General features: G+C 36.1%; 1 protein-coding gene across 4 annotated transcripts in view; it reads right to left on the bottom strand.

The window, feature by feature from the left end:
* The window catches only part of AP3B2 (adaptor related protein complex 3 subunit beta 2), a 905,004-nt gene that overhangs the window by 264,252 nt on the left and 617,604 nt on the right, over window positions 1-23,148 (bottom strand). For all 4 annotated transcript variants that reach the window (XM_044077817.1, XM_044077816.1, XM_044077814.1 and 1 more), the window contains exon 16: window positions 4,251-4,437. In XM_044077817.1, coding sequence (XP_043933752.1) covers window positions 4,251-4,437 — 187 coding nt within the window. The remainder of the gene's footprint in view (window positions 1-4,250; window positions 4,438-23,148) is intronic.

Below are 23,148 nucleotides of genomic sequence, written 5' to 3' on the forward strand. Positions count from 1 at the left end.
GACCTGGAGAGCAAGGAAGCAACCAGCCCCAGACTGACTGTGATCTCTGTGTGCACTTAAGGGAAATTGTACTTTACTGTGTGCATTAGTTATCCTTTCCTCTTCTAGGAGTCACCCTCTCTGGTGTCAGTGATGAGGATTGAGGCTTCTTGATTGCTGGGCCAGGGCACGGGCATCACAACCCCCATGAATTTAGGGCACCTGCATAAATTTAAGGTACTTTTTGAGATGCTGTGAGAGGTTTTGTAGAGTATATACACCATTAAATTGACTCAAGATTTGATGGGGTAAAAATTTGAGTAACTGTGAGAAGAGCTTTAACCAGCCCTTATATCCCTAATCTCTGTTGTAAGATGTTGGATTTGATTTATTTTGACATGTCCTACTATTTATTACTGTCTGTGCAGTCAGGCATTATGAAGAAGTTAGTGGACTAAGTTAGGTGAGTCTCTGCATGGCTGTAGCTTAGTATACAACACCATGTCATGACATATAAATTAATTTTGAGGGGTAGAATTTTGTACTATCTGCTCAACTTTCATTTCAAACATATAATATGCATCAGCATTAAATAATTTGAGCAAAAGGTTGTACTGTGCTAGCAACAGATGAAAAGGAAAACAATGGGAAGTTTGTGTTTAAGTGATAGCTTTAATGGAAAGCTATCAAAGTTGGAGAGTAAACTGTCAATATTAATATATATTCAGCATAGTGTCCAACTGTGTCTCTGTCTATGCTTACTAGAGAATTATAGTTCAAGAGGAGAAGCAGCAATTATGGCTCAAAGAGTGCATGGTTACTTATATATATGTTTATACATATATCAAATCAATATCAATAGATATATTTTAAATATACATATATACACACAGACATATATGGTATAAAGATTTTTTTTTTTAGTTTGTAGGAGAAAGGAATGAAAATAGAAGTTTCTTTTATATTACGGAAGGTGCTTCAATCATCTTCACCACAATATTGATTTTTAAATATATCGGGGTAAAATTTTTATTTAATAGATAATATTTTTAAGTGGAAATGCTTCTTTGTGAAATGTCATTGTTACCTCTGCCTATGTGCATGCTGGTTAGTTTGCATTGTTGTAATAATGTACTGTACAGTTTGTGTAACTGAAGTTGGATTATAATTGGTATGATGTGGGTGGGACTCTGACAGTACTATAGAAATATTATCTAATAAACACACACATACATATGTGCAATATAAACAATATGCACAGTCAGTAAATATGATATTTTTCTTAACTCCCACCATACAAAGAGAGGAACCCCAAAGGAGAAGCGGTCCAAAAGTCTAAAGCTTTTATTCACAAAAGTATAAAATGAATGAACGCTATTATAAAATCATGCGTTTTCGTCCTCCATGGACTTCATCAGATGCACTCATTAAAAACAAATGTCAATTTAAATACATTCACGTCAGTACCCCAACCAATCAAAAAATCCATTCAATTAAATCTTTAACTGTTAAATCTCCATTGTTCATATATTAATTTTGTTTAAAATACAATTCATAAAACTTATTTACAAAATTACTATGACATCTTAAAATATTTTATATTGTCACAAGTTTATATCAAGATGTTTAATGCATTGAAGGTGTCCTTTGTAAATGTATGTTATTTTATACCTATATATTGCCATCTAATGGTTTGTTTAGGTATATTTTATTCCTTACTTGCTTTTAGTTATACAGCGAAGCCACAGAAATGGCTCACCAAATTCTTTCCCTGGGAAAGAATTTGGTGCTCCACGGCTTTGCGATAATCTGTTTTCGGACGTCACAGTTCGAACATATGGTGTTCGAACTGCTGACATTTTGACAAATTGATATAGACCCTTTTATTATCATAACTATAGTAAATATTGTACATTAAACCAAAGGGGTAAGAGAGTTTTTTTTTAACGGTGGAGCATCGTGAAAATTTGGTGTATAAATCTGAAACTTATCCCTGCAGTCCATCTCCTTTGCATTCTTGGCTTTACATCACACTTGTTCAGAATGGCTGTGGGTGCACATAACCAAATGGCTGTCCTCTTGTCCAAACAATGAATCCTCCTATCAGTAGGGCTAAGATGACTTTTTTCAAAACTGGAAAGATACAGACTAACTGTGAACTTTCTCTGGGTCATTATTCTGAATTGGTCTATACTTCCCTAGGTCTAGAATTGTTATGAATTCCCTTATAACAGGTGTTCCTAATACATTGGCTTTAACAACTTCCACTTGGAGATGCTGGGAATGATTCTCATTAAGAAACTTTTAAATAAAATAGTGCCTGTAGTGACATTGTTTGAAAAGAAGCGAAACCATTTAGTTTGAAGTATTTAGATGCTCACTAAAAGTCTATAATTCTACACAACATCGACAGTATAACCTCCAGACTAGCAGATGAGGTAAACTGTGATTAAAGTAGTTGTTTTCCCTGTCACTCACAACTGAGATTGAAATATTCTGGTTGCTGAAGTTGGGACATCTATGTGACACCAGCCATTAGGTAAGGCAAATTTACCCAAGTGAAGTTTAGATGCCATAGGATCATAGGATAATAGGTGATTTCTTAGCTTGCAGTCCAGGAGACCATTGAGAAGCCTAGCCTAATTTCTCAATTGCCCCAGAAGACCATCTGTTTAAGTGATTTGCTCAAAGTAACACAGTAGGCAGATGAAAGGTGAGAGAATCAAACATTTGACTACAGGAAGCAACTCTTAACAGCTCATAGCCTTAATTCTGTGCAATAATTACCATTATACAATAACCCCCAATTAATATTCAAAAAACGTGCACGCTGATTGGTCAGCATGCCTATTGTAAATCAGAGTTATAGTAATGGAAAAAGGTCCGGTCATCGACTTTTTCCATTACTATAATTCTTTTTTTTTTTTTTACAGCAACGGAGAACGCAAGATCTCCGTTGCTTCACACTGTCTCGCTATGTTAAACTCGTTTAACATAGCGAGATAGCATTAAAAAAAGCAATGGAGATTCTCCATTGCATTTTTTAATGCTGTTTCGCTATGTTAAACTTGTTTAACATAGCAAGACAGTTTGTAAAAAGCAACGGAGATCTTGCTTTCTCCGTTGCTTTTTACAAACTGTTTCGCTATGTTAAATGGGTTTAACATAGCGAGACAGCTTTAAAAAAAGCAACGGCTCCATTGCTTTTTTTAAAGCTGTCTCACTATGTTAAACCCATTTAACATAGCGAAACAGTTTGTAAAAAGCAATGGAGATCTTGCTTTCTCCGTTGCTTTTCCCCACAGCTCTGATGTACTGCATAGGCATACGCATGCACAGTACATTAGAACTGCCACAGAATACCAGACAGCTGCAGATGGGCAGCAAGGAGGCATTATACAATGCCATTATTTAAGAAAATTAATTATTTTTTTCTTAAATAATGTCATTGTATAATAGCAATAACCCACTTCTGGGTGTGGGTAATGCTGGATTTACCCACGGTTAGCTTTGTTTGGTCACTCGGGCTTCACCCTCATGACCAAACCACACCAACCGTGGGTAAATCCAGCATTACCCACACCCAGGCGTGGGTTATTGCTATAGTAGCTCTCAGCCCCATTCACACATATGCATACACATTTCAGCTATATACGTTTGTACAGTGTTTCCTAATAAAAGAAAATAAATCAAGGTGCTCTATGGCTGGAAGTGTTCAGTGAAGCTAGTTGCTTACTTGTCCTGTGTCTGTATATTCTGATATACTAGGTTTATGTCACATAATCGAATGTTCAGCTCCGTGAACCTCCATTTGTCGAACTGAAAAGAGAGAATGTTCACTTAAGCAAACGTTTACATCAGTGAATATTTTAAATAGGGAATAGAATTAGTTGGCCAACATCAGAAAATCTGCCCTCTTTCCCACTGTAGTGCGATCTCGGAGTTGGTATATATAAGTGTAGGGGGGCTGTAGGGGTGTGTGTGGGGGGAGCATACTCCGGTGTGTTTGATGGTCGCGATGTTTGTCATATAATTCCATTCTGTGTTTAAGACATTTGCTGATGTTACCACTTGCTTAATTAAACATTTGCTCTTTTCGTCTCGACGAACAGAGTTTTGCAGAATTGAACATTTGATTATGTGACATAGACCCTGATATACTAGTATGAAATTCTATAGCAACTTAAAAGAAAATTTAACAATGTTAAGACAAATTGAATTACTTTGCCCAAACATAAATGCTGAACAGGATAGCTTTGCAGAACCTGTACCTTTAAATGGGGATTCTAACACTGGAGCTGGTTTCTGTGCCAGGAACAGCTTGCGTGCATACTTGCTGAGGACACCACTCTTCTCCGTTGGGATTATCAGCTGGCGAATGAAGCGAGCACGGTCACGGATATCATAGTTCTGGTCATACTTAGCAAGATTCAAAACGTACTGAGCTAGTAGCTTGGTCTAGAATATAAGCCAGACAAACAAGAACAGACAGCAAGATGAAAAGGGTGTTAAAAAATCTATTGTCATTTTAAATTATGACATTACACGTTACGCTACTATTTATGTATTTTTTCTCAAGTAAAAGGATATGTTTATGCAGCAATCAGTGAATGAAAGTCAAACTATAAAATTATGTACTTGCTGATTAGAACAGATGATGGTGAAGATGAAAGTGATTTGTCATCTCCACATAATCAGTCACACCATTAGAATTATTTCCTGTCAGCAACTATATCTTATGGTAGCAAGGCAGAAAATAGAAATAGAGGACCAGCCTTGAATGATTAGCGAGAATACCCCTCTAAAAAGGAAATTGCCAAAACTATAGCACTTGCTAAATTTATTAACGTCACTCTAGATGGTGATAATACAAATTGTCAGAAACCAGAACACCATGAAAACTGCCACTGTATTTTTTATTCTCATATGTGGAATCAACTTTTAAATGGTAACAGGAAGCAAGCTTCTATGAGACAGATAACCTAAACTTGCACAATACTTTAAATAATTTTAGAAATACTTTACTTCTACTAAGAAGACCATTCTGTAATGGGTTCAAAAAATCTAAGTTGTTCAAAAGACGTTCCATAACCATTACAGATCTTAACTAGAACTTTAAGGCGCTGCATACATACAGGTATTTACAAGTATTGTCATGCAATCTTTCTTACATATAAATACTCAAAAATCTGTACAATGAGCAAAATATACTACATTAAAAAATGTACAGTCTATAAGTTGATGGCTACCAAACCTTCCATACACAAAAAGGCACACTTAAGCATCTGTTTGGGTAAATCAGTTTAGACTTGTATGTACACATTCTAAAGAATACTACACAGATAAACATTCCTGACTCTCATTACCTTATTTACTATCTTAGGCTGATATCTGATAGTTGCTATAACTTTAATACTGTGCCCCTAATATGCTACTATGTTAATAATTTAAAATTTTTATTCACAGAGTTGTATTGCCACAATGATTTTAATTCAACATACTCTTATCCCCATGTAAGAATTCTAACTGCATGGCAGCAGAACCTCAGAGAAAGAATAAAAAATGTTAATTGCTCTTTCCCCAAGATGGCACATTCATGGAGAGTATAGGTAGGGTCTGGGGGTAATGCCCTGACACAGAATGTGCAGGAGGGACTTCTCTCTTCAAACACTGAATGTTTTATGCTTGCTTTTGTTGGTTTATTTGGGAATATATGAATCGAAATGTTCAGTATGTATTCACTTTTGATTTCAGACCCCTTAGTGCATGGTAATTGTGCATTATATGACATTCAGGTTTCGTACCTTAAATCTGACAGATTATGTTTAGCATTATCTGCTTTATTAAGAACCAGAACCATCTTTCTCCTAACTTGATTAAGCACAGTATTGACATGGTGCAACTCACGGTCTTGTTGGCAGAAACATTTCATTGTATTCATTCCCTTAATGAAAATAATGTCAATTAAGTAATATTCTGTTTTAAAAAAATGGTGCTTGGGGTAGGCGAGTCTGTACAACATATTATATGACTGTTCATCCCTCCTGTATCAAACTACTGGTGCTTGATGATCAGAACCCCCACATACATCCCCCCTAAACACACACAGACACCACAGACACAACTGTAGTGTACTCCGCTGATCCATTAAGCAGGTTAGGTAGGGACTGTCTGCTGAGCCATTAAGGAGGTTAGGTAGTGACTGTCCGCTGATCCATTAAGCAGGTTAGGTACAGACTGTCCCCTGATCCATTATGCGGGTTAAGTAGAGGCTGCCCGCTGATCCATTAAACAGGTTAGGTAGGGACTGTCTGCTGATCCATTAAGGAGGTTAGGTAGGAACTGTGATTTTCACTCTCTCCATTTCTGACCTTCAGCCCCTTTACCAAGTGCCTGTTTGACTCTGAAAAAAACTCCTTGCGGCTTCCTACAATTACCTGACACTGGTCCCTGCTTGCCTACTTTCCTTTTGTTGAACGGTGCTTTTTGCACATTAGCTTTAGTCCTGTTTTTTACCTATTGAGTTGTTCATCTGTGCCTGCCTGTAAGTTTTAGTCTTGATGTCTACCTTTGTTCTTTTACTTATTCTCTCTCTCTCTCTCTGTCTCTCTCTCTCTCTCTCTCTCTCTCTCTCTCTCTCTCTCTCTATCATTAGCATTCTGTCTTTTGTTCAGCCCCTTAATGGTTAGAACTCTCAGATCAATTTTAGTGTAGCCAAGTTAGGCCTTATTTTGTGTTTTACCTTTTTTCTTACCCTTCTTTACTTTCCTCCTCTTTATACCTAGACTGATACTCATTCATCTGATTGAAGACTTTTTTGAATGAAGCCTGTTTATTCAGGATAAGGAAATGAAACAAAAATTTAAGATACTTAATTATCACTTTTACCAAAATGCAGTGACCCCAGATTTAGTAATAATTAAACAGGGACTCCCCCTGCATGGCCACTTGAGACTGAACCCCACCACAGAAAGCAAAATGCTTAGGATAAGATGTTGAACTTGTTCCCGTTTGCCTGAGTTTGTGGTAGTCCATGCATATGTTAAAGAGCCCATGGCACTTACTGAAAAATGTAGGGGTCTTTACTATAAACTAAAACCATGTTAACATATATACACCAAAAATAGACAAAAAGAAAAAGTAAACAGAAAAGAAATCATAAAAACATTTCCGCCACTGTCAAAGAATGCACAACCCCCAACAAATTTGCTATTGTACATATACATAAAACTTCAACATCCCCAATCTTTAAAACAGCATGTGCTTTATTTTGTAACAACCAATTTTGATGTAATTTTTATTGCAAATATTTTCTTCCATCCTATCCATCCATAGAAGACAGATTAATGTCATGCACACTCTTGCCATATAATCTACCCTCCATCACCAAACAGTATCATACACACCCAATCTGATAATAGGGAAAGACACAGAGCATGGTTCTGGTAAATTAACAGCCCTTGCCACTAAAGGCCAAAAATGTGTACCCTTTTACATCCAAAAAATAAATAAATAAAAAATGTTGTGGAGTTTCTTCCATACTATGCAACATACAAAGCCTCTCATCCTCCATTTTATATTTATTTTTAGCTTTTACTGGCAATGTGTTAATCAAAAAATACCATAAAAAATCAGACCATCACCACACCTGCTTAAATTTGTGTCTGCCATGTAAACAGTGCACTTCTGTGCCAACATTAAGTCTTCCCATAGGATCAATATAGCAAAATTTCTCATGACATTATTGCACTGTCATTATCTATTCTTTTGCAGTTGTCATAAATCAATGTTTTATAACTTTACTTTCTTATAATAGTCACGGACATCATTATTTATAACCTTTTTCTTCTTTTGTCATTTAAAACTAAATCCAGAAGGCAGCATATTTCCCATAATATATCTAACCTAACATTTGTATGGAGTCTAAATGTCCTCCCTGTGTTCACATGGGTTTCCTCCAGGTGCTCTGGCTTCATCCCACATTCCAAAGATATGCAGCAGGTGGACTGGACACTATAAATTGACCATAGGTGCAAGTATGCATATGTATGTGTGATATGGAAAAACAACTGTGGCGGGGATAGTCACTTGGCAGTGTGAATATTGGAACTATATTATTATCATTGCTAAAGTAACATCCCAACCAAGTAACACCCCAACCCCTTGTGTAAAAAAGGGGAAAAAAGGGCTCTGGGTAGATGGATTGATGGAATCTTTAAAGAAAATACCATTTCCACCCAATACATATGTAAAAAATGTAATACTACTGTTTTAAAAAAATACCATCCCACTGTCCTCTTTCCTTTTACAGATAATAACACTTCAAATTAGATTTAAATATGATCCACATACACTCCAAAACAATATTAAAAAGTTCCACCTTTTTAATTGTTGGGCAAGCATATGTACTTCCTAAATATACTAATTATCCCAGAAGAACTGAACTGAGTAACTTAAAAGTCTGCCATAGTACAGTAGACTCCCCCTTATCCGGTCTCGCTGGGACCCGTCCTTAGGCTAGATAAACGATTGGCTGTTTAATCAGAAAATGCATACAAAATATCATTTACAGGTTATAAATCAGCTAGAATAACAGGATTTGTGTTAGTAAGCATTTTCTAATGAATATGAAGTCTAAAACTCAAATGTCTGTCATTATTTAGCCCAGGGGAAGCGGAAGTGTTGTTCTTCTCTGTTGTCTTTTGCTAGGGCTAAGGCAGAAATTTGATGGCTTGTTAAAGAGGAGGTTGGTTAAAGAGAGGCTGTACAAGTGTCCATGAGATTGTTTAACAAGCCCTCTCATTGTCTCGGTATGCAGTCTCTCTTTCCAAAACAAACCCTCAAAATTTTCTCATCTTAACAGTTGATGCTAGCACCACCAATGTTCATACATCTCAATCCACAGACACTGAAAACAGGAACAAATACTCTTGAAAAATAGCAACATTCACCTAAAAATCTGGACATCAAATCAGCGTAGAAACTGAATACCAAATAGCATGTAACTCTTCCACCTTCCGGGAGGGATGTGGGATACTTCTCAGAAACAGATATTTAGAAATCAGAGAGGAACAAAAATGATGGAAAAATAATAATCACATTGTCAAAGAGTTAGCGGAAAATCAGTAGACTTAGATGAACTGTATTGCAAAATTCTAAGACACAAGGGCATTTGTTTTTGCTTCTGAAAAAGGGAGATGTAAGATTATTGGTGCAACTAGAACATCTGTTAAATGGTGTTGTTTTCTGTGTACCAGACATCTTTAAAGATCACGTGTTGGGGGGGGGGGGGCTCAGGACATTGTGTTAAGGGCTAAATCAAGTGTGAAAATAGGGACATACATTCAGAAATAGGGAATCCTAAATCAAGCTTGAAAATATGAACGTTCCCCCAAAATAGGGACAGCTGACATGTCTTCCATCACCTTTACTCTTCTGTTTTTTAAGATGTAAGATAACATATTCTGGAACCTGCCTCTTCAGTTGAGACAATAAAAACAGCTGTATAATGGAAGATGATAACTAAAACCAAATCATTAGTACGAGTTAGTATAAGAGGAAGGTGTACACTTTTCTCCAGCTCAATGACCACATTCATAAGCAAAGTAAAAATGATGCCACTAAAAGGGAAACCTTGGTGTACACCTCTTTACACCTTAATAAGTTGTGCAAACAGTACGTGTAACAAAATTTATAAAAGTAGAATAATCACAAACTGATTATAATAAACACATTATTCTGACTCCCACATTATAAGCATGCAAGATGTTCCATACCTGTACCAAATGAACATTATCAAATGCCTTTTTCCCAGGACATTAAGCTACTTTCCTTACCTCTGATGTCAATACTGCCAATAGCACCTTTAACTAACAAGAATTATTGCACTTTTACTCCTTGTATTCCAAAAATATAATTTTCCACTTCCTGAGTCAACAATCTTTCCACTTGTCTTTGTAATATTTTAATCAATATCTCTAATAATCACAATTACATAAAGAAATTGGTCTCCAATTATTAAGCAATAATTTCTTATCTATTTTTCCAAATAAATTTAAATATACCTTCACATGTTTCTTCCCTGGTAACACCATTAACCATCCAGATATTCAACAATTCCAGAAATTCTCTTTTCTCTTAAAGTTGTATATATTTTAACAGGAATATCCATTACCATCTGCACCTGGAGAACTATAAATAATACAACCCAAGACTGTATCCACTTCCTGTAAGGAAATATACCTGTCCACAGCACTCGCCTGCCCACTAGAAAGTGTCTTAACAGTCCGAACAACATCCTGCATCTCAGACGTAACACCCCACATATCCAACATGTAATCTTGAACTGATGACAACATAACATTTGCTGCCACAAACATCCCCTTTCTTGTTTATCCTATATAATTCTTTCAGTAAAATGAATAATTTTACCTAACAAAGGAGACTCTTGTTCTTTACCTCCTCATATATTACAATACTGTTGTTGCAACAGCCTTTTCATTCTCTCAAAATTAGTCTAATAAATCCTTCTCCCCAATATTGTACTTTCCAAAGTATTATCCTGCAGTAATTTATAAAAATTATTAGCCAGCCAGCACTTGATTCCCAGTCTTCTGTATAGTTGCAAATCTCTCTTCTCATTCTAATCTGCTTTTTTTCACTTTTCACTTTAAACTCTATTCACCAATCTTCCCAGCTATTATAAAATGGCCTTATAGTCAAACAGTTGTGTCAGAACATTTGCAAAATGTGTGTAAATTCGATCAGACCCCTACCTTGTCCTGATAACCATTTAAGACCTTTCCCAAAGGGTAATCTGTTTATCATATAATCAAATGTTGCCATATGCCTACATGACCAAAAAAACATGCCACAGTCTTACCACTACGGAGTTCCGAAATACTGACAAACACATTCAGTAGTACTGCTTCCTTTTTTATAAGCAAAGGAAATTTTATTTCCTAACAATAATCTCCCAAGATTCAAGACTTCCCTCATAGTTCTAATATTAAACACACATTTTTTCACACCACCCTACAATTAAAATAGCCCATCATAATATCCAGCTTAAGAACAAACTTCTTCAAACTGATAAAAGTGTCTGTCAGTCTATCACATTCATGGATGCATAAAGTACTGTAAGTCTGAAAAAAGAGTCTTTGTAGTGAACTTCATCAGCGAGCACTGGTATATACTTCCGAATTAAGACACTTAAAATATACATTCTTGTTTGTAACTGAAACAGCAATACCTGAAATACATCCTGACCAAAAGACTGATTTTGCCTCATCATAATTTGTCAAACTGTGTGCGCTGACATTCTGTCAAACAGTTTATGTCCAATAAACATTTCCTCAAGTCTTCCCCTCAGAAAAGTACAACAGTATCAGCAGGTTCCTGATCATTGAGGATATAAACAAAAACAGAATCAGCTAGTCCACTAGATGACACTTCCGTAATGTGGACCTCATCTTCTTTTGTCCATCTTCCAACATACCTACTTCAGCCATAATAAATACATTTTCATAAGCATCTGCAGCAACTGCCTTCTCCATTTTCTGCCCTTACTTTCCAACCCTACTACCACAAGAAGTGAGGCAACAAAAAATAGTAGGGAGGCTGGGAATTTCTTCTATGTCTTGGCCAGATTTTCCCTAGTCAGTATGAAAACCACTTTGGGTCTTCCCTGTAAAGAGGCCACTGGCCTAGTGGGGCTAACCTGGTCAACAAAGTGTAAGACAAAACACAATAAATAATAAATAAGGGTGCAGTTACTGGTGATATAGCAAGAAGACAAGCTTGGCTGAAGGCTCAACATAATCTTTAGAATGTGATGGCAAAATTCAGAAATCTCCCTATTTCTGCTAGGCTTCTTTTTCGTGATGATGCTAAAGGTCTTTTTCAGGATTTCTCAAATAAAAGTAAAAATTAAAGACATGATATTTAATTTTTTATATAGAAAGATGGCAGAAAGCTACATTTTTATAACAGGAAGTCTTTTTGTCATCATGCTTCCTTCAGAGTGCAATGATTTAGAGCTAGACCTTGTTAGGTCTTCAGCCAATGGGAGAGTGGTGATCTAGGGATCAGACATTTATATAATCAAACAAGGAACACTGAAGTGCAGTATATGACTGCTGAAGTCTACCATTACTGTAATACAGAGGCTTCCCTCTTTCTCAGCACATTTTAGTTCCACAGCTCTGTTGAACTATTTGACTAACTACTTAACGGTTACCCTATGCTGCTACTTTTGGGGGAAAAAAGTGTTTTTTATTGCAGTTTAATGACCTACACTGATGTATCCTATCATTGTTAACATTTTCTTATCATATTTACTTTGTATTCCTATGAGATACTCTGTAATGTATATGTGCAATGTGTACTATGTATTTGTATTTTTCTCACAGGATTCCATTGAAAACAGGCTCCTTGTCGCCCAATGAACTATCCTGGCAAACAAACTGCAAATAAATAAATAAAATAAATAATAAAGAATTTTAATTCCTATAAATGATTTATCTGGTAGGAGACAGAAGAGCAATATGTTTGAGCAGTAAGAAATTATTTCTAGAGATTTATGGATACATGGCATGCTGAAGAGGGAGTACATATCAGAATTTTAATCTAAAGGAAGTCTGCAACCAGTTCTGTAGATGTTCAAGTCTTTTCTTAGTAGAGTTGAGATTCTTCATAAGAAAAATAGAAAAATGAGCACCACTGTAAATGTCCTGTCCACCTAAGGCTAACCGATTATTCTTCTAGGTGCTTTTCTATGTTCAACAAAGAAGGTCAGTAGAAACTAGTTTTCAATCTGGCCAGCAATAAACAAGTAATAGTAAAGATGTCCGAAAGGAATGTGAAGTATGTTTACCAATAATTTCAGTCTCCACAGGGGACTTCTCATGTTTCAAGTGGGTCATCAGCATTACTGTTTTGCAATTCTCCCTTCTAGTTTAGCAACATCTTCCAGGATGTTCTCCAAGTGCCTGACACCTGCAATACCACAACTCTGGCTGAAGGTATTCACACTACTCCTTATCTGGCTGAATGTCTTCTTCATGCTCAAGTGAAGAACCAGACGTGGAAACATTTAAGGACTGCATACCCCCTTTTTAATTCTTCAGTGTTTGCACACATTGTTAGGAAATAGCTCTTTTATCCTAACAGAAACAAAATGTTTATCAAAGTGCTGTGGGATACAGAGCAAGAGAAACTTTTACTGACCCGGGAAAGGGCACAGGGGTTAGCGACCTTGCTTTACTGGGGCTTCTTCAATTGACATTACTTTCTTTAGTAGCTTGGATCACATTACAGCCAGTATAATAACAGAATAGAATGCCAGATTGCAAATAAGTACTTAAAGTATTATTTAAGAAATCTGCAAGCTCATTCAGAAAATCTTTGAAAATGTAGATCCCAATGATTCATTTTTTGTAAATGAATTAAGGCAGTAAATGTTACTATCCCATGAAAACTCAGGTAAACCTTTTACTCCTTCTCTTGTTTTACTACTTTACAGTTGTGGGTTGGGAGAAACATTTAGAATATTTCTTTTAAATTTTTTTTTTTTTTTTTTATCAGAAGAATATAGTTCCAAAAGTGCATATACCTCTTTTACCAGAGGAATATAACGTCTGAACTTTCTTCTACTGGAAGTCTAAAGCAGTTTCTTACAACAACAAATCCATAATAATTTCTAAAGCTGCAGCTCTAAATTAAATATTGTGTTCCCTATTATAACTCTGGAGATATGCACTTCTTGGCCATTTGCATTGCCTGTCACGATACTTCTTCCCTGCAAGTCCTCACTGCAGGCAACAAGCTGACGGTCTGCTGGAGAGATGAGAGCATATAGCCTAATCATTTTCATCTCCCCAGCTTACTCCTCTGCTGCTCAGGTGATGAAGCTATCTGCACAAGACTGTTTATAGCCTGACTTAATGGAGCCATACAAAAAGGGATATTTTAAAATATTTATTGATTTATTTTACTTTCTGATATTGCATAAAATAACCATACAAAATAAACAAAAAAGTCTTGTTAAAATACAACAACAAGAAATATTGCAGAAAGTAAGATAAGATACAAAGGAATAAAAGTAGTGAACAAGTTTTCTGAAATATCAACCATAACTGTATCCCATACTTGAAGGCAAGATAATGACACCAGTCATAACTCTGTAGTTGCCAGAAGCCAACTCTATCAAATATGAGCTAAATATTAGGGTTAAATGGAAACTGATGAATAAAAAGTTGAATTCCAGACCCATAAGTAGAAGCTACACAAATCTTTTCCCATGCTTTCATACACACAGGTGATAATATCCTGAACTGGGATTGGGCAAAATTTTAATCACACTAAAGAAGTGCAACATGCTATTGGACCACTGTGTAAAGGATATGCCTTTTTTCTTCACATAACGCAGTGTTTCATTATTTAAGTAAGGGGTAGTACAATGATGGAAAAATTACCGCCCAAGAATGTAAACTGATGATTTTTTTAAAGAACGACTAATGAGTCCTGGAGATCAATATGTATTTCATCATACTGAAGGTCAAACTGTCCCAGGTTTGAGAAGTGGATCAGCAATCCTACCAGTCCTACTGAATGTATTTTAAGTCACTTCCTCTTCTAATACTCGAATGACCATATCATCGAATTTCATTTTCGTGAGATTAAAATTGCGAAAACAAAATAGCCGAACGGCGATCTTTTCCCAGGGAAAGCAAACAGTTGCTCAACATGTCCTTTTCTATACTGTAGTGTCATCCTGGAGTTGGTATACATAGTTGTGGGTGTGGGGACATAGCCTAGGTGTGTTTTATTTAGTCCGTTGTGTGTTTTGTTGAAGTTTGGGCAATTGTTTACTTGCTCTGGAAAAAATTCCTCGTTTGGGTATCTCACGAAAATAAAATTCAATAATATGGCCTTTCGAGTATTAGAAGTAGATCCAAATATATATATATATATATATATATATATATATATATATATATATATATATATATATATTGCGTATAATATACATATGTATGCATGTATGATTTATATTTAGAAGCATCAAACCACTGTAGAGCAGAGTAAAGATACACAATAATCGAATCTCAAAATCCTAACACCGAAACACACATGCTACAAGCCTTAAACTTGGAGGATGTAAATCAGAAAACACTATTTTTGCAGCTGAGCAAGATCCCCCCTTCATCTACCAAGTTGTAGGCTGCACCTCCATACTCTCTTACTTACATATACCAACTCTGAGACTGTAAAATAGCAGGCAAAGGGCACAGTCCCAAACCATGAATTACAGCAGTCTTACAGTGTTACTGTCAGTCATCTCTAATCTGTTGAACAACTGGAGTCAACAGAACAGTTGTTAACCAAGCAAATAACTGATCTATATAAGGAAGAATATATATATATATATATATATATATATATATATATATATATATATATATATATATATATACACACACACACACACACACACACACACATATATGTGGAGCCTGCATATCCTCCCTATGTTTCAGCGAGTTTTCTCTGGGTGCTGTGGTCTCCTCCCACATTCCAAAGACATGCAATAGGTGTATTGTATGCACGAATTTAACTGTAGGTGTGAGTACGCATGTGTGTATGGTATGGAATAACAACTGCAGTAGGGCTAACTAACTGGTGGTGTGAACACTGGCTTTAGATGATGGTCACTGTTGATGTGATGCCCTGATCCCATGTACAAAAATGGGAAAAAGGGAGTTGTTAATGGTTGGATGGATGGAGAGTTACTAGATATTAATTATGACAGTTTTAATCCAAGGATTACACTTAGATGGCTGCTGTATTTCATACCTTATTATTACTCTATAAATTTTACACAACATGTTTTCTAAATTTCATGTTCAAGTTACAATCTGTTATTGCATTAGTTTGGGGCATATTAGTATTTCCACTTTCCAGTAGATTTGTATATCCTTTCTGTCAGGACATACCTTTCAAAGATCAAGAAAAGTTTGAAGAAAATGTACATAAAGATATAGAGCATAAAAGGAAAGCATTTTATAGCTACATAAGATGTGGAAGGAGTAAAGACATACAAAATGGATAAACTCTGTGTAGATTCTAAAATTTATTCTCAGACACAACAGATTCTAAATATATTTACAAAATCTTATGCAAATAACAGGTTGCTCCACAAAGCGAGTGATAAATTGTTCAAGTGACATCCAAGTAACTTCAGATACTGAAATCAAATTATATTACATTGAAAAGAACTATGCAAACTGGATCCAAACAAAGCACAGGGAGGAGACAGAATTACTAATAATGACCTGAGATCACGTCAGCAAGAGCTTAAAGTACCATTATATGTATTATTTACTAAGTCATATAAATATGGGGAGATTCCTCAAGATTGAAGTCATGCAGTTATTAAACCTGTCGTTAAGGGAAAGGGGAGTAGGACAAACCCAGGGTCATATAGACCCTTACGTCTACTTTCATGTTGTGGAAAATAATGGAGAAGGTAATACTGGATAAGTTATTGTCAGAACTGGATAGGTTTGGACGTGAAACCATATATCAGCATTCGTATGTTAAAAAAAAGATCTACTACCAACTGTAACAGGATGTTCTATAACAATATAATAACAGCTATGAATGAAACATTGTGCTGTGATGTAATTTATATAGCTTTAACTTCAGCATTTGACAGGTTCATACACAAAACACTGATCAATAAATTAGAACAACTAGGTATTGATGTACTCTTTATAAGATGGATAGCTGCATGGCTCACAACAAGGACATGGCAAGTATCATACAGCAATTGGACAGGTGAAATTCCTGGTTACAGTCAGGGTGTCCCACAGGGCTCTGTCCAAGGCCTTTACTTGTTTAGATTGTATCTTTCAGACCTATCCTTTTCATCTGAGGTGTTCTACAGTCTGCATGTAGATGACTTGAAATAGCTAAACTGATTACATATATTACAGAATAGGGCATGTCATCAAAAGAACTTGACTAAATTAACTATTCAGGCACAGAAGAATAATATGCTGATAAATACATTAAAAACAAAGCATACAAGATTTATGAGACATAAATTGAAAGGTGAATATTTAATACAGCACACAGTGAGTGAAAATGTAGATTTATTTAAAGACCTGGGTATGTAGGTAGATACGGTTTTGAGTTTTTTTAATCATATCAACCCATTGGTTAATGATAGTTATATAGCTATAGGTTGTATAAAGATTTATAAAGTGTAGGAAGGCAGAAATGATGAAGGCATTGTTAGTTACATTACAGCCAAACTTGAGTATGGAATAACAATATGGAAACCGTATAAGAAAACAAGCATGAGTAAACTGGAAAGAGTACAGAGGACGTATACCAAGGGCATTCGTGGATGTGAAAATTTAAGTTATTATGAAAGACTAAAACATCTGAACTTGTACAGTCTCTCATACAGACATTTAAGAGAGAGATCTTATTCAGGTATATCGAACATTTAAAGAGAACTACCTCTGGGAATGTTTGGAGTTATCAAAAAAATAGTACAGAATCATCAGGAAACCAAGTCCACACGCTACTCAAACCAGGAACCAAAACCAAAAAAGAAGCGGTTACTATAAAGGCTGTCTTCCGAATACTCGACACCTCCAATAACTCCACCAGATATACCAAGGTCCACCACCGTTGTAAATACGAAAAGTTTTATTACAAATATAATCAGAAAATCTAACATAACAGGAATATCAGTACGGATTTAACGCTTTAATCTCCCACTGGAGACCTCTTCAGAATCAGTACATAACATATCTTGATTCCTTATATAGTACCCATGAATCCGTTGATTAATTAATAAATTGAATAATAAGTAAATCCAATTAATTAAAAACTACACATATAATCATATTCACTAGTGTATGTGTATTAGAAATATACAATGGATGCTTATAGACATCTGTAAAACGAATTAAGTAATTTACATTTGTATACCCCTAGTAAACATAAAAATATATAATATATAACATATAACAAAGCGTGTATTTAAAGTACACAAATTAGAAAATTAGGATGGTGAAGATGAAAGGGGCTGGCTGCCTGCTAAATATTCTATAGTACCTATACATGAATGTAATAGTTCATCGTTGTGTTTGTAAACTAGAAATAGATACACTTACATAGTATATTATATAAAAACATTGTATAAAAAATATATTATATAAAAATATATAAAAAGTATATGTATATTGTATATAAAATATATAATCATCAGGAAACCTACACAGAAAATTCTATAGCACGAGAAGTTGTACTAATTGGTTCTCTGAGAGAGAAGCTGATGCATAGAACAGACTACCAAATTAAAATAAGTATTTTTAAGAACAGCCTGGACACTTATTATGGGAACAACTATTTTGGTATATTGGCAGGCTAGAAGAGCATTAACACCTGTGGTTGAAATATTTGTATGTATCTATACATGTATGTATGTATGTATTTCTTAATTTTTTTCACTTTCCTTAACTCAGGCACATGCATTTTTTTGTTTTATAGATGATATTTTAGTTAATATTAACTGCATGATTATGATAATTTACCTTAACTGTAGTGTTTATACAGTGCAGTGGAGGATTTAGGGGCCCTTTTTAACTGTTTGCAACTCCTTGGAAAAAAAAACAGAAATGCCCTGAGCAGTTATTTTGCTGAAATTTGAAAATATACTGCCAAATGGCACATTTTTCTATTTCAATTTACACACGTTTTTTTCCTGTGAAAGATGAATCAGAGATGCGATTGGAGGTTGCAGTCAGGTGGTCTATATAATGATTTGAATTGCTCCTCCAGCTGCATCTCCACTGTAGTTGTGAGAAGACATGTTGTACAATAGGTGTTACAGACTTGATGAAAACAAAATATTTTTTGTACACTCCATTCATCCAGCAGAACAAACAGTGCAGACAATTTGAACACATCCTGTTTATAGAACTGCTGCAAGTCACCAGTCATTGAAGAACAGCACTTTTCAGATACCCTGAGGTAATTTTATTCTTCAGCAGGGCTTAGGTGCCAAAGCCCAACAGTTGAGAGACATGTTTGGTACCATACAGTTATGTTAAACTTAATGTAGAATGGTTTTGCTTTAATTCTTTTAAAATGTTAGCACTAAATTAAATTGTTTTAAGAGCCTGACTTTTTTTAATTCATATAAATCTCTTTTCTGATTCGCTTGCTTTTCTTGATTCGGTCTGATAATTTGTTTATTAGGCTGCAGACTGTTTTTGTGATATTATTCTGGATAATGTTTGATCACTCTGGCATATGCGTTGAAATGTTTATTTTTCAGTAGCCGACAAGTTATTGGTGGCCTCATTTATGTTTTTTGATGTTCTGGAAGGCACCCTTAGGCTGTGTGCACAGGTACAGCTGCAGATAGGCCTTTGGTAGTACGAAATCCATGGTGCCACCATTGCTGTTTCACTTGTCCCTATAGGTTTATGGCAAGCAGAAGAGGAATAACAAAAGTGCGTGTCTAAGGTGGCCAACATCCCTGTGTCTGTAGGGAGAGGGCAAGTGTTTGTAGTGTTTTCAGTCATGTATTTAGATTGTTAAAAGTATAAAAGAAAGTGGAGTGAGATGTGGGTTTATCAGTCTTCATTTTGAAATTGCTGATATTCTTGCAAAAAGATGGCCTCATTATTGGGTTGGAAGGTATTTCTTTTGGCAAAGCCACTGTTGGAGACACCAGCAGAGGGAGAGGAAATATATATAATCAAACATACCAATGAAGTATTCAGGTACAAACTTTGAAAGAGGTATCATTTTTGGTGGCTGTGTTAGATCTTCTGAATTATGTGAGGGACATTTCCAAGGTTCTGCTTGGGAACACATTGTCTCAGGTCTGAATGTGTGACACTTGTCTGACGAGCATAAGACTTTGTGTATAAATAGGGTGCTTGTTTTGGGACTTGCCTCACTGGAGGAGATTTATTTTTTTTTGTATGAGTATGGTACAGTACCTCATGCACTGTTACTTTAGCGTAGTAGCATTAACTTTGCATTTCACATTTATTATTGTCTTCTTTAGAAGCATAGAGAAGGTCTGAAATCCTGAGTGGCATTAGTTTAAACAGGCTATTAAGCATGTGGGACTGAAGAAAGCTGAGCGGGTGCCTCTTTGCTGTGGACCAGGAGAAGTTTTAATCATATGGAGTTCAGTTTTACTTTTTATTTTATTATTATTTTTTTGTATGGTGACAACAGTAACATGGTGAATTCAGTAGATATTGTTATATTAGTTGAGGTTCTGTAGTTGAACAAAACTAAAACTGGTAAGCACTGTTCATTTTAACACAGAAGCCTTGTTGTCTTCCTCAGTCACTGAGGAGTATATTCTTGGTCACATGGCTTTGTTGCAGTGAAAGCTTGAAGGCATGTCTGACACCATTTCCAGGTGCATGTGTTTTATTGGCAAGTGTAAATAATGCGGTGCTTTGCTAAGTACAGCCTTACTTTGAACAAGTAGTAAATTTTTAATATGCTTTGTTGGTGACAGTGGGATCCTGTGTGCATGTTTGTGATCACTGATCTGGAAAATAATATGAGTGCAGAAACAATAGCTTTGTCTGATTTTTGTGTGGTATTACTGAAACATGCTGTATGAGAGTTGTTTTAATTGATGTAAAAAGTGCTGAGAAGGTTTTGTGTTGTGGTGTTGCTGTTATATTGCGTAACTTGAAGCTGAAAACACACTGATATTCAAATCAGGTGTTTGTATTGGTGTGCCTTGTATATATGACTTGTGCTGATACAATCACTACTGTCCACTGACAAGTCCCTCCTTGACAATAACTTAAACCCAAAGCTGGGATCCCCTGATCTGTCCTTGTACTCACTTTATGTCTGCAACATGTAGAATTCTATCCTTACTACCATCAGACAACAAATGAACTAACCAGATACAAAAACATGTCGAAACACTTTAAAAACAGTTGGCTCTGTTCTTCCACTTCCCCAGGCTAGACTACGCTGGCTGTTACACACCTTTGTTACCCCTATATACTTCAAAAAGTAAATTCTCAATGTATGTATGCTACCATCTTCTATTTTTATGCCTCCTTACTGTCACTTCTGCTATCTCTACTTACCACATGACAAGTTTTTTTTCTCCAATTTGTACTCACTACCTTCTCCATCTTCCTCAACATGACTGCATCTTTCTTTTTCTTTATCTCTCCATCCATCACCCCTTTTTCCCATTTTTGCACATGGGCTCGGGATGTCAGTTCAACAGTGACAATCATCTCGAGCCAATGTTTACACTGCCAGGTGGCTAGCCCTACCGTGGTACATTTCCCACACCACACACTAACATGCACACTCATACTTACGGACAATTTGGAGTGCCCAATCCATCTAGTGCATGACTTTGGTTGTTGGAGGAAACCGAAGCACTCAGAGGAAATCCATGTGAACACAGCGAGGGCATCCAAATTTTGCACAGAAGGCACACCAGCTGAGAATCAAACCAGGGAACCTCTTGTTGTGAGGTGACAGTGCTATCCACTATGTGACCCCAGTTGACCTTTCCTTACCTACTCTCTGTTTTCTACTCATAGTACTGTCTTGCCCTTAAATTCAGAATTGTAATGTGACATTTAAACCCTCACCCTGTATGCCAAAGTGTCTTGCATTAATATGCAATAACTCTATTTTACCGATTGTGGATTTTTTCCCTAGTACAGCCGCTTTTCAGTTATTGTATGCCCGTATTACAACTGTGTGCTTTACATTTTTCTTTCTTACATAAAATTTCCTATTTTGTTACTGGAAATCTTTTCCCCAGGGTCTCCAATGAAAAGGAGCTTTCACAGCCCATTCGGACTACTCCAGCAAACAAAGGCAATAAATACGTAGAATGTAATTTTATTTTATTGTGGAGCAGCATTTTGCTGTAGCTTACTTCTCTGCATTAAGTGCCAAACATTTATGGTCTGGGCTGCCAACGAACTGCTTCTTGGAATCGAGGATGCAGAGTTTGATTCTTGCCATTTTCCTTTGCCATTGGGCGACTCTGAACAAGTCGTTTAAGTAGACTGCTCCCAGCCGTCTCCATTGGCGCTTATCTGGTTAACAAATGGATAAAACCATTAAAATAAAGTTCCTGTAACTGATTATGTGTATGAAGAAATGAAGAAGTTCCCATAATTGATACGTACATGGACAATAAATTAATGCCTGCATTTGAGTGAATCAAAAACTATGTTCAAGAAGAAGCTACATTTCCATGAAGTTTTCACACAGGTGTACACTAAGTTGTTAACCTGTGAGAATCTTAACACACCTGACCTTGCATTCCCATGGTAGTACAGTCCAATAACCAAGAGATGGGCTGAGCAAGAACACATAGGGAAAAAATGTAAAGGTCCCAATGCTTGAGGGGCAAGGGTGTTAAACAAGGGGGTGAATTTGCAGTTACCTGTCTATTCATCCAAATTACGTTGAATGGAATAACAAGGTATTTTGCTTTTATGTGGAGTGGAAGACTGTTCCATAGAAGCAGTATTTTCTGTGATATAAGTCTATCCCTCAAACACTATGCTTATTTTGCAAAAGAGGTGAAGTCCGTTGAGCGCGGTGTTTTGATATCATTGGACTTGAATTTGTAATACGCCTAACAGATTAGGGTTTGTGGAATCTGTTTACAAAAGGCAAAGATTGCCTTAATAGCCTGTCTGGCACTGAGAAGAGAGGCAAGGCTTTGATGCTGCCTGTACAGTGTTTTATTATTTAGGCGCTTTAAACTGTATGTGAGAGAGCACTGGGGTCATTTAGTTGTAATAAGGGGAGCATTATACTCCAGCACCCTTGAGTGCCGGGTATAGTGGCATGATTACTTCTGTGTATCTAGATGTATTATCTGTACATACATGCTGTACTTTGAAAAGACTTTCCTTACAGCAGAAGATACATGGTGTCCAAAGGACAGGTCATTGTCGACATAGGTCCCCTGATTCCCTAATGGGATCACTTTTCAATTATATATGTTGTCAATGTGATGGTTGTTATGGGAGTCATGCTTGCTGAGGGATATTTCTGTGCACATGTTGGCATTTGATTTTAGTCAATTGTTTTGACACCAGTATTTTTGTTTAGGAT

This window comes from Protopterus annectens, chromosome 7.part0 (genome assembly GCF_019279795.1).
Source record: "Protopterus annectens isolate FY-2018-M chromosome 7.part0, PAN1.0, whole genome shotgun sequence".
Classification (NCBI taxonomy): Eukaryota; Metazoa; Chordata; order Ceratodontiformes; family Protopteridae; genus Protopterus; species Protopterus annectens.